This window comes from Micromys minutus (assembly GCF_963924665.1).
Source record: "Micromys minutus genome assembly, chromosome: 33".
Taxonomy (NCBI): Eukaryota; Metazoa; Chordata; class Mammalia; order Rodentia; family Muridae; genus Micromys; species Micromys minutus.
Genome location: NC_137968.1, coordinates 1358394 through 1372155, shown reverse-complemented (window position 1 = coordinate 1372155; position 13762 = coordinate 1358394). Strand labels below are relative to the sequence as shown.

General features: G+C 45.1%; 1 protein-coding gene across 3 annotated transcripts in view; it reads right to left on the bottom strand.

The window, feature by feature from the left end:
* Nucleotides 1–13762, bottom strand: part of MATN2 (matrilin 2) — a 119215-nt gene that overhangs the window by 91306 nt on the left and 14147 nt on the right. For all 3 annotated transcript variants that reach the window (XM_080909430.1, XM_080909431.1, XM_080909432.1), the window contains exon 2: nucleotides 11297–11461. In XM_080909430.1, the coding sequence (XP_080765556.1) occupies nucleotides 11297–11438 (142 nt within the window). In that variant the 5' untranslated portion in view covers nucleotides 11439–11461. The remainder of the gene's footprint in view (nucleotides 1–11296; nucleotides 11462–13762) is intronic.

The window sequence follows — 13762 nt, the reverse complement described above, 5'->3', positions numbered from 1 at the left end:
TTACCCATTGGCTAGGAAAGCTTTTAAACCTGTGGCTTGTTGAAAACCAGAACTTCGAGAATTCTCTAAGTATTAATCACAAGGTAAGAGAGGGGATTTATTTTATACGGTTTATTGAAAATGAATAACAACGGAGGTGGTTTATGTATTTATCAGGCGTGAAAGGAGTATCTGATACAGGATGACATGCCCGTCTCAAGAAGCAGCTATGATTCCCTCTGTGGGGCCCATAATCCCTCTGACTCCGGAGTTTAGAACAGTCCCATAAACTCTATACATCAACCTTCACTTTTATGATCAGTCCTAATGGAGCCTGTGGAGATGCCGTGTGACCCGCTGTGCTGGACGAAACTGGCTTCCCACACGGGCGTGGGCTCAACCTCTGCTAACCCCTCCCTGGGAAGGAAAATGGGAGCAGCTTATTTTTGAACTTTCAGAGGGGTGGACCCAGCCTGAAGTTAGTTAATCCTCCAGCTGCAGTTTCCCTGCAGATGTTATTCATCTCGAATCCTCTTCCTGGCTCAGGCACCACAGCATCTCCCAAGGCCTTCCTCTTGTCCATTTCCACCCCGCCTCCAAGATTGCTCTTCGGTGACGGTTCTCATGCTGGAGTCCTGAGAAATGCAGCCGTTTAAGTTAGCAAAACCGGCTAAGTGACACCTTCAGGTGTGAGTAATAATCTCTATTCCAATATGCCTGGTCCTGTTGCCCATCTTTCCTACCTCTCAACTCCTTAACTCATCCTACCTAGAACTTCTCCCTCCTTAGCTTCCAAAATGGAGTGCTTCCTTGTCACTCTTACCTAAGGGAGTGAGGCAGAGAGCAGACACATGCTTAGAGGGATGTGGAAAGAAAGAGTGATACCACATCGCCTATATTAAACCTGGGGAATCCATATCCTTCTCTCCCTTCCCGAGAGGAACAAAGAAAGGCGTGTCCCAAACAAAACTTCTCAGAGAAGAAAACTGTTTGTCTAAGTAAGAAGTCGTCAGATCAAGACAGGAATCCAGGCTGGGAGATGGCTCAGTGGCTAAGAGCGTGCTTGCTGCCCAGGCATGAGGAGCTGAATGCAGAGTCTCACCATCCACGGAAAACCTGAGTGTGGTGTGTGCGTGGGAGCAGGGATGGGAAGATGGATGGCGCACACACCACACACACACACACACACACCACACACACTCACACACATACACACACACATACATACACACCACACAAACACACATGCACACACACCACACACATTCACACACATACATACACACCACACAAACACACACTCACACACATACACACACCACACAAACACACACCACAAACATATATACACACACTACACACATACATATACAAACACACACACAACACACGACACACACACTCACACACATGCACACACCACACACATAAACACACACCAGACAAACATGCTCTCACACACACCACACACCACACACATATATACACACACACTACACACATACATATACAAACACACACACAACACATCACACACACACGCACACACACACACACACACACACACACACACACACACACACATGAGACAGCCAAAGGGGTTGTGGGAGAGGAAGAGGAAAACAGAAAAGACAGTAAAGGAAAAAACTCCGCAAGCTGGAATCATCCGGGAGCAGGAAGGATGCAGCTCTGTGTGTATACAGAACACTGCATGTGTAAAGATCCAGGGCTGGATTCCCCACCATCACTAAAGAAACCAGTGAAAAAATTAGCAAATAAACAAATAAATAAATATTGATCCAAATAACAAAGCCATCAGATATCAATACACTAGTTTGTGGGGGAAACCAAGGTCACGGAGGTGAGCAGGACCTCAGCATGACCCATGGGGGGTATACAGGCAGGTGCACAGTCCATGCCTTTCTCTGTTGGCACGCCTCCTTGTTCTGAGTGCCTGGGCCACCAAGCCAAGGTTCCTTTCATAAGGCTGGGCACCGGTTGTGTGAGGGCTGCGGAAGCGCTGACAGGTTGATAAATTGTTTAACCTCTCAGACACTGTTTCCTCCTCGTTATCAAGCACAGAACAAGACTTACCTTGCAGATGAAACATAGTAACGTCTCTGCTGTCTCGGGAGCTCACAGGTCAGCGGCCCTTCACATGCGCTCTTTCCCAGAGAGCCACACTTTGGTAGACATTAAGTATAAAAATAGCAGGAATGCTGATCTCCCCAAAGGAGGAATCACTGTTTGCCCTCACAACACAAAGGGGAGCTGCCTTGGCAGAAGACCCACAATGTGTGAGGCTTACTGAAGGTGGGTCTCGCCTGGTTGGGAGAGGAAGGAATTGACTTTTTTTTTTTAACTTCACTCTGATAATGGTGTCTTGGAGGGGGGTCATTTTTGGTTTTTGGAGACAGGCTTTCTTCTGTGTAGCCTTGGCTGTTCTGGAACTCTTTAGACCAGGCTGGCCTCGAACTCAGAGGTCCAACTCCCAAGTTCTGGGATTAAAGGTTTACACTACCACCAGTGAGCATGGGTATTTTGGTATTTCTACTGCTGCCATAAAACACCATAACCAAAAGGCAAGTTGGGGAGGGATGGTTTTACGTGGTTTATACTCCCACATTGCTGTTCATCATTGGAATCAAGACAGGAACTCAACCAGGGCAGAAACCTGGAGGCAGGAGCTGATGCGGAGGCCATGAAGTGGCATTGCTTAGTGGCTTGCTTCAAGTGCCTTCCTCAGACTGGTTTCTTATATGACTCAGTACCACCAAACCAGAGATGTCTGGGCCCTTCCAACAAACACTAATTTAAAAAACGTTCTACAGACTGATCTTTTGTTTGTCTGCTTTTTGAGACAGGGTTGCTCTGGCTGTCCTAAAATTCACTCTGTAGACCAAGCTGGCCTCAAACTCAGAGATATGCCTACCCCTGTCTCCTGAGACCTGGGATAAGAGAGGTGTGCACACCCACTGCCTGGTTCCGCCTGATCTTATGCAGGAGTTTTCTTAATCGAGGCTCTCTTTTCTCAAATGGTTCTAGTCTGTCTCAAATGGACATAAAGCTAGTCGGCACAACGGGTCTTGGCTGAAGAAAGATGTTCTGGGTAGAAGGAAGAAAATAAAAAACAGAAATCTTGGGGGAACTTGAAAATAAAAGTTGAGCCCCTCAAAATAACCTCAAAAGATATAAGCTTTAATGAAATCTCCCCAAGAGCCAAGGAATCTCATGGCAGTTGGCATCTGTTTTCCCTCCCTCACGGTAGCTTGAGATCTGTTTTCCCTCCCTCACCATAACCAGCTAAAGCCAGTCATGGGTACTGCTTGAGAACATGAATGTCCTTTCTACATGATTATCCAAAAGTGGGGATTAAAACGCTATTGATTAGCAAGCTGCATGAGACCCTCATCAGTAACAGCCTGCTCTTCCTCTCCAGAAGGGTCAGCTTCTCTCATTACACTGATAATTTAGGAAGGGTCTGGTCTTCTAATGAAACGCATGGTACTTGAGTGGGATGTCCCACCTTACTTCCTGGAGGGTCTCTCTGAACCTGAGACAGGATGGTAGCCAGTGAGCTTTCTTGTTCCTCCTATCCTTGCTGACCCCGCCCCCAACACGGCTACACACAGCTTTTTTACATGGGTGCTACAGACTCAAAATCAGGTTCTAATGCTTGAGCAGCAAGTCCCCTTCCCCACTCAGCCATCCCCTCAGCTATACATCTGCCTTAATTAGTTTTCTGTGAAGACACATTATAACCAAGGCAACTCTTAAAAAGGACAACATTTAACTGGGGCTGGCTTACAGTTTCAGAGGTTCAGTCTGGCATCATCAAGGCAGCATGCAGACAGGCATGGTGCAGGAGAAAGAAGCTGAGAGTTCTACATCTTGTTCCCAAGGCAAACAGGAGAAGACCGAATTCCAGGTAGTAGAAGCTCATCCTGTCAGTGACACATTTACTCCAACAAAGCCACACTTCCTCCAACAAAGTTACACCTCCTCCAACAAAGCCACACCTTCTTTGACAAAGCCACACCTATGCCAACACAGCCACACCTCCTCCATCAAAGCCACACCCACTCCAACAAGGCCACACCTCCTCCAACAAGGCCACACCTCCCTCAACAAAGCCACACCTCCTCCAAAAAAGCCACACCTCCTCCAACAAAGTTACACCTCCTCCAACAAAGCCACACTTCCTCCAACAAAGCTACACCTACTCCAACAAGGCCACACCTTCTTTGACAAAGCCACACCTATGCCAACACAGCCACACCTCCTCCATCAAAGCCACACCCACTCCAAAAAAGCCACACCTCCTCCAAAAAAACCACACCTACTCCAACAAGGACTCACTTCTTCTAACTCTTAATAGTGCTACTCCCTGAGCTAAGCATATTCAAACCACCACATAATTCTACTACTATTTTAATGTTAGGCTTAATTACAGGTGTTTGCAGTGTAGTAAATGTTTCACAGCAAATTGTAATTTCCAAAGAGCAATGTTTAGAGATACATCAGGTGAAATAAAACTATTTTGCATTGGCTTCTCTTGGTTGTCAACTTGACTACATCTGAAATGAAGTAAAATCCCAAAATGGAGGTCAAACCTGTGAGAGATTTTTTTGCTTAATATGAAGTAGAAAGATCCACTTCTCAGCCAGATCTTTGATGTAGGATGATACCCCTTTGATCCAGACTTTTGAGCTAGGGAAAATATGTGCCTTTCTTGAAGAAGGAAGACACATCTTTAATGGGCCATACCTTCTGCTGGCAGCCTACAGAAGGACAAGGAAGAAGGAAACTTCTGTCCTTTGCCTGCTTACTCTTACCTTGCTGGCATCTCCATCCCTTCCCTGACACTAGAATCTACTTTTGGGATTCCAGCAAATACTAAAGACCAGCTGAGACATCCGGCCTTGTGGACTGAGCGACTTCTAGATTATTGGACTTTCCGTTCAAAGCTGGGCATTGTTGGGTTAGCTGGACCACAGTCAGTAAGTTATCCTAAATAAATATTTCCTTTCCATACATAGAGATTTGTTCTATAATTCTGATCTTCTAGAGAACCCTGAGTAATACAGATTTTCTTCATTTCAAAAAAAATTATCTATTTTTATTTATATGAGTACACTGTAGCTGTCTTCATACATACACCAGAAAAATGCAGTGGATCCCATTACAGATGGTTGTGAGCCACCATGTGGTTGTGAGACTTGAACTCAGGACCTCAGGAAGAGCAGTCAGTGCTCTTAACCTCTAAGCCATCTCTCCAGCAACATTATCTGAATTTTAAGTAGTAAAATGACACTTATAAAGACATGTCCCTCAATTTTTGTTGACTGTTCCATCACACACTATTTATTCTCCCTGACAATATATGCTTAGGAAGAAGAATAATGCTCCTGCTTCCAAATGCCCAGGCTAAGGAGCTAGAATCCAGCTTAGCCTTTGTCACTCACTTCTTGACTCTACAGCCATATCACCACAAGGACATGTGAAACAAACAGGAATTTATGTGGGTGGCATTGCCACGGGGGTGGTAACATATGGGGAAAGGAAAAAAAAATCTCAAGGTTAGTCGATAGAAACAAAGTGAGCCAGGCTGATGCAGTGGTTTGAATAAAAATGGCCTTCTCCTTGTTGGAGAAGTCATGTCTCTGTCTCTTCCTGCTCCCTATGGATCTGGACATAGAACTCTCAGCTGCTTCTCCAGTGCCATGTCTGCCTGTGCTCTGCCATGCTTCCCACCCTGATGATAATGAACTAAACCTCTGAAACTGTAAGCCAATCCTATTTTCTTTTTAAAAAGCTGCCATGGCTGTGGTGTCTTTTTATAGCGGTAGAGCCCTAATTAAGATAGATGGCAAGTGTACGAAGGAATAAATCTGTCAACAATACCTGAGAGAGACAAAAGCTGTAAGGCAAGCCAACAGCAGAACACCCATGTGGAAAGGCCATGAAGAGGCTTCCCTTCACACTCACTTTCAGAACAAAGGACATGAAGAATATGTAAACAATTGGGCAAGAACAGTGAGGAGTTTTCAAACAGTTGTGATGCTGTGCTGGTTGCCTTAGAAACAGTGCACACACACACACACACACACACACACACACACACACACACCTCCACCACCCCCATAGGACAGTGATGTATAAAAGAACAAATGTGCACAGATGATTCAAGCAGTGTCTGGGGGTAGAATAATGTATCCTCCTGCTGACATCACCTTGAGGGGCTTGGGGGGCCGTGGCACTGGTAAAATGGGAAGAAGCCTTTGTGCTATCCTAGGATAGCACAAATGCTGCTCAAACTTCACCTGCCACCATCATGGAAGAAATTTGAACTGAAGAGTAGGAGCTCATTTGCCCTCCTAGTGGCCTAAGAGCATCACTCTGGGTGATCCTTGTAAGTCACATGGCTAGAAAGAGTCTGGCTTTTGTCTACCCAGGAACATTGTGGTAGTCTAGAAGGTCTGTGGGGTTCAAGTCAAAGTGGTCAGTGTTACTGTCTACTGAAAGTCCTCATATTTTTCCTGGAAGCCCCTGAAGTTCTAAGTCATTGGTTGTTTGTTCTTCTTAGATTGTATCCTTTTTAAATCCCCTACCAGAGCCAGTCTAGCATCCTCAGGGCAATGTCTGAGGTTGTCTTTGAACTCCATTCTCATGACTGTGCTGCCTGCCCAACCCAAGGCTCTCCATGGTCATAGTTCTCCAGGATCTTCACAAGTAGTATTCCCTTAAATCAACTATCATGGAAGTGGTTTGGGGGCTCCTAGGCTCCCTGAACCTTCTTCAGAAGATCCGTGAGATCTGAAACACATACTTCATTCTCCCAGACTTTCATGAGTGTATATCTATGCCATATGCAGCCACTAAACCCAAGCACTATTGCTGATGCCAAGTACTTCTAACTGGCAAGAACCTGATATGAATGCCTTCTCAGAGGATCTGCCAAAGCCATCCTGATACAGAGCAGCTAACCATACTGAATACCGGGGCCCCGATGAAGGTGCTAGAGAAAGGACTGAAGAAGCTGAAGGGGTCTGCAACTCCGTGGGAAGAACAAAATTATTAATTAACCAAACCCACCATAGCTCCCAGGGACTAAAACACCAATCAATGAGTTTACATGGAGAGACCCATGGCCCCAGGTGCATATGTAGCAGAGGATGGCATTGTTTGGCATCAATGGGAGGAGAGGCCTATGATCCAATGAAGGCTCGCTATCCCACTGTAGGGGAACACCAAGTCATTGAGGTGGGAGAGGGTGGTTGGGAGAGGGAGCACCTTCATGGAGGTAATGGGAGAGGGAGGGAAAGAAGATTTGGGGAAAGGGATAATATCTGAAATGTAAATGCAGAAAATATCCAATTTAAAAAAGAGAGAGAGAGAGAGAGAATACAATTCTAGATTCTCTGAGACTTAGCAAAAAAAAAAAAAAAACAACAACAACAACAAAGGTTGACTGAGGTTTTTGATTCCATACAACTAATTTCAAGAAACCATTGTTCAATTTCATGTTCTGACAAAAAAATACTCTACATGAGAAGACTGCTACAAGATGCCTCATGTACATGTGTGTATAAGATTACTGATATTTCTATAAGCCCGTTCTCCAACTATATGTGGTATGTGTATTTATGTGGCATTTATATATAGACCAACCAAAACATTCCATAGCTGGAAATATAGCTCAGTGGTAAAGCAATTGTGTAGGAATTCTCTGTGGAGCTCTGGCACTTCCTGGAATTCCCTCTGTAGACCAGGCAGGCTTCGAATTCAGAGATGCTGGCCTCTGCCTCCTGGGTGCTGGGATTAAAAAGCATGCGCCACATAAGATGGAATTATTGCTGCTTTTTTATTAGCCAGTATTTTCTAAGTTTCTCTTTAGATCCTGGTGCCACTCATGGTATTTCTAGCTCACATACAAAGTAGCTCCTTTAGGCTCTCATTTACTCCTGAGTGTATGAGGAAGATTCCTAAGATCAAAAAGCTAGAGAAAGCATGCTCAGCTGGCAGACCGGCTAATTTGAAGATGCCTTGCATGGCCACACTGCTTCTATCAAACTACTGATCTTTCTATAAACCTGTTCCCCGCCACCTCACTACACACTCTTCATGGAGGCCTCCCACACTGTGTCTTATGTCTTTCAGGTTTTAGAAACCCCAGGTGGATGAAAAGAACAAGATAAGCCCATGTACATAGAAGTGGCCAAACACACTGGTACAAGGAACAGGTATAGAAGAGCATTTCTGATGATGGTATGCGTGTGTGTACATGTTTATGAGTGTGTTGACGCATGAATGTGCATGTATGTATAGACCAGAAGTCAACAATTGGTGTTGTTCCTCATGACTCCACCCACTTTGTTTTTCGGACAGTCTCTCACTTGCCCTAGGCTGGCTAAGTAGGTTAGACTCTGGTCATCGAACTCATGTTTGCACAGCAAGGACTTTATCAATAGAACCATCTTCCCAGCCCCCCTATGGCTACTGAGACTCTGATTTGGTTACAGATATAAAATCCACATGTACAAGGTTTGTAAACCTAAAAAGTTTGAGCAAAAACTTGTGGCGTATGCCTTTAAGCACAGCACTTGGGAGGCAGATGACAAGCAGATCTCTGTAAGTTTGAGGTCAGCCTATTATACAAAGTTCCAGACCAGCCAGAGCTATTACTGAGACCCTGTCGATGAATGAATGAGCTAATAAATGAATGAATGAATAAAGAAATAACTTTGTTTCTACTCAAATGCTTGTAAGCAAATAACCAGGGAATACATCATGCTGAGAGATGCTGTAATTGTGGCCAAGAGTGCAACGTGCCCTGGACAGTGTTCTGAACATAGAAAGAGAAACAAACACACATAAAACAAAAGCTATCCTGTTGTGAGAACTGTTGAGGTCTGACCAGCCCCCTCCCCACCCCTCAGCATAGCCGTAGACATTTTGCTCCATTCTTGCCAGCTATTTCGTACTGTTATTGTCATATGCCTGCCAGTCACTGGCATGGATAAATAACTTGACTCAGAGCAGGATCATGCTGATCACATACCCTGTTATGTTCTGTATGTTCTGAGGTTTGTTAATCTTAGGAATTTCAACAACCATAAGCTCGGCTTAAGACCAATCAGAAGAAAGGTCAGTTAGAACTGTTCTGTCTAGCTATCCAAAATAGCTTGAGACAGAGCTAACCACTAGGTTATTTCTGCACCTGCATAAATTCATTGTGGTTTTTTGAGGGTTTTTGTTTTTTTTTTTTTTTATTTTCTTTTTTCTTTTGCCTTTGTTAGCAGGCCTTGTTTGAGGTTATAGCTCAGCCCCTAAATTCTGAGCTACAGCCTAATTGACTGGTCTTAGGGTGTGAGTTCAATAAACCATCCCTGTCTGACTGAGATCAGCTTTTGTATGGTTTGTGGGGTAACTCCTGGACCCCAACAAGGATGGTCACATGATCTAGCTAAGGTTGGTTTCTCCACCTGGTTGTCTTCCGAGTGCCATCTAAAAGAGACTGTGGTCCAGAGCCCTGGCCAGAGCTGCAGGGTTTGCCTTCCAGGTTCACGGCTATTTTTCAACATCCTTTGTGAGCAAACATGCTTTTCTGCATGTCTGGGAACCTCAGTATGCGAGGCTCAGGGAGCAGAAAGGCAACTGCACACGGCATGCCGCTTCCAAGCCCAGGTTGAAGACTCGTCCTGTCCCACGACTTTGTCCCTGTCACAGTCCCCAGTAAAATGAGGAAGAGAGGACGCTGGTTATGGGGTTATGGTTAGTAACTGATTTATTGCTGTGAAGAGACATCCTAACCAAGGAAACTTATAAAAAGAAAGCATTTAACTGGAGGCCTGCTTACAGTTTCAGAGGGCCAATCCATGGTCCTGAAAAACCCATCCCCACCAGGTGTGGTGGCACACACCTTTAATCCCGCATTTAGGAGGCAGAGAGGCAGGCAGGTCTTTGTGAGTTCAAGGCCAGCCTGGTCAAAAAGCAATACACAGGGTTGTTTCTCATTGAAACCCTATTTCACATCTACCCATCCCCACCAGCCAACCACCCACCAAAAGAGAGAAAGAGAAAGGAAGAGGGAGAGAGAGAGAGAGAGAGAGAGAGAGAGAGAGAGAGAGAGAGAGAGAGAATGATACTGTCCTTCCCCAGTATGTGAAAGTGTGAAAGGCCCTGGGTTCTGCCTCTAACATCATAAAAAAATAAAATAAAATAAGCCCAACTATGCAGTCACAGATGGCGGTACAGGAAGCATCAAGATACATTCAGTTATTTATATAAACCTAAATACATATGATATTTATCATATAAATATCTTTAATATTTTTGATGCGCTAAGCCCTTCCCGGTTCCCATAAATGCATAAAAGACATGCATTTATGGTACTATGAACCGAGGACTCTTGGGAGAATAAAGACAGGCTGGCTCACCATTCAGTCAATCAGAACAGGTTCTGCCCTATCAGAACAGGAATTTTCAGTCCTTTGGTCCCCGACTGTAATTTGTGGTCCCCAGATACCTGTCTGAAGGGACTATGTTCTAGAAGCTGCCTGTAAGCTATGAAGTTAAAGTGGTTTCTGAGATCACGTGAGGTTGTGCTAAAGCCAATGTCTACTATGTATTTAGAATTTACAGAAATCGCCTCACTTCTCTGAGCGTGCTCCAAAGCCAACCTTTCTGCCTCTCTTTTACAAATGAGGGAATGGAGCCTCAGAGAGGTCGCCCAGTGAAAAGCAGCAGCAGGAGTCGAATCCAGACCCATTCCAAAATATGTTCTCCCTGCGTTTAACAGCTATGGCCTGTGCGTCAGACCAGACAGACTGCTGGTCGTCCGTGTGTTTCGTGGCATCTTCTTTCTGGAGAAGACATGTTTCCTAAGTGGAAATTACTGAGACCTACCTATTTCGTTCCCCGTATCTGAATGCAGGCTCTGCCTGGCTGCAACATGGATGGCCGTATCCAGACAGGTTTTATACATTTTCTTTTCTCATAATACCCCTATCCAGGCAAGTCCAGCAAGGCTATTCGGCCTTGTGCGTTAGAGCGATGTTATATGCCCACATTAAACTCAAGGCTTTAAAATAGAAGCTTAATTTAGATTTAATTTAATTTAATTTAATGGACACTTTGCATCCTTAGTACAGGGGTGTCAATTGCCAAAGGGATTCCCCCAGTCCCCAGTACAGCCAGCAGAGAACTAAGAGGCAGAAGCTTTCCTGGCCCAGGCTCTGGTCCAGGGACACACACACACACACACACACACACACACACACACACGCTGCCTGCTGCCACAGGGACTACCACTCACCAAGCAGTGCAGTCTGGGGATGCATCCGGCCATGACGCCCTCTGGAAGGGAACCTGGCTTGGGGACGCTCTCTGGCTCCAACAGGGAGGACAAGGAGAAGCTGCCCAAGTGTCAGCAAGTACCCCACCAACATCTTCTCCATCTTCAAGAGGAACAGGGCTGCAGCTATAATACAACACGAGAAAGGCAAGTGAGCTTTCTGGGCATCCCAGATGTGAAGGTGCTGCTGCCCTGATTTTTCAGGTCCCAAACATGCTACGTGGATGGCATATGTTGTCCAGGTCCTCTGGAGCACCCCTGAGCCGTGGGAAGTCCTTTATCACCTTGGATCACTGATGTATCTTGGAGGGTTTTAATCAATTCAAGTTACTATTTGTTACTCATAGGCACATTCTACATCTCAGATTTGAAAAATAAAAAAGGAAAAGAGATCCTAGAATTCAGATAATCATGGTCTTTCTGGCTATCAATAGCAAACTGCACAAATTAATAGACATTAATGCCCCTAGAAATCAATGTGGAGCTGATATGGGTTTAATGACTGTGCCAGTTGTGGGCTCCTAAGCCCACCCTCCAGCCCCCAACCCCAGCCTCCAGCCCCTAATCCCCAACCCCAGCCTCCAGCCCCAGCCTCCAGCATTGTTTTCTATGTTGCTATGTAATCCGGGTAGATCTTGAACTCATCATCCTCCTGCCTCAGCTTGTCATGTAACACCACAGCAAGCCTGTATTCATTCATTAAGAGGGAACATAATGCAGCCAGAACTCTGTCCTCAGCCCGTTCCTGTGCCAGTCACATCTAAGTGCTGTAGGTGGATGAATTCATTCATTAAGCTAGCATTCATCCTGCATTCCCAAAGGCTCGGTGAAGCCAGCCAGCTTGTCAGGGTCACATATAGCATTGATCAAGCACAAACCTAAACTGACACAATGTAGATTCCCCAGGTGTCCTTTTCTGCAAGGCCATGGCTGTTTAAAACTGATACAGGCAGAAAGAGGGCAGGGGTGAGGCAAATACCAGTTTCCGGAATTAAAACACACACACACACACACACACACACACACACACACACACCAAGCACTGCTCAGCAGATCTTAGGAGCTGACCAGCTGAGGAACCTGCCAATTCCGGAAACTTTTTACTAAGTATCAAAGTTGTATTAAAAATAGGCAACTATTTATTTATTTGGTATCTTTCTCTATGCCAGGTACTGGGCCAAAGGCTTTGAAAACACTGAGTGATTGGATTCTAACAGTAACTCAAACAAGTAATTTGCCTAAATTTATTCATAACTCTTGTCTATCTTCCCTTATTTAAATAGTTTAGAATCCTCTAGTTGGACTTTTTATACCACTAACTCTGAGATTCCTTCTGAAAAGAAAAAGGAAGAAAACGTGAACTATCTTCTCTTTTTCTTTTTTATGATGATTTTATGCGTGTAGGTGTTTTTGCCTGCATTTATGTCTCTGTGCAGTACATGAATGAGCCCAGCAGGGGGCAGCAGATCCCGTGGAACTGTAGTTACAGAAGGTTGGGGGTCATCAAGTGGGTGCTGAGAACTGAGCCTCAGTCCTCAGAAGAGCAGTCGGAGCTCGCCTTTCTGGTGAGTGTTGACTTTGGTCTCTTGCTCTGTATTTAATGCCAAGTGCAGGTCCCCAAGACCTGGTTGCCCCTGAGGGAGACAACCCCTGAGGTCTGCATGTGGACCCAAGTGATGTTTGCCCCAGCTTATTTCTGATTGGTAAACGGAGATGCTAACATCTAATAGCTGGGCAGAAGAGGCAGAGGCAGGTTTTAGGGTTCCCAGGCCTCGGGTGGGGGTTAAAAAAGAACCACAAGGAGAAGTCGACATGGTTTAGATGAGTTTATGAAGGCCTGGCCCTGAGGGCTGGACAACTGGAATTTACAGCAGCCCAGATGAAACATTGTAAGTAATAACTCAAGGTTAGCCATAGGAAACAGATTTTAATAGCAGAGAGGGCAGATATCTGCACAGCTTATGCTGATTAGGCTCCTTGTAAATGCAGAGGTTGTAAGCGTCTTTTATCCGTGAACTAAATGGTCAAAGCAGGGTTGAAACCCTGGATTGGAATTAAATACTTTCTAAAACAGTTGGACCATCTCTCCAGCCTTGGGCTCTTTTTTGAATCTTAAAATCTATTAGTTGTTTTCATAATGCCTGGATATTAATCACACAGTTGCTAAGCCATAGATGGTGTGACTCCATCACTGTGAGTCACTGTGACAGATGGTGTGACTCCTCGCTGTGAGTCACTGTGACACGGATGGTGTGACTCCTCACTGTGAGTCACTATGACACAGGTGGTGTGACTCCATCACTGTGAGTCACTGTGACAGATGGTGTGACTCCATCACTGTGAGTCACTGTGACAGATGGTGTGTCTCCATCACTATGAGTCACTGTGACACAGATGGTGTGACTCCATCACTGTGAGTCACTGTGA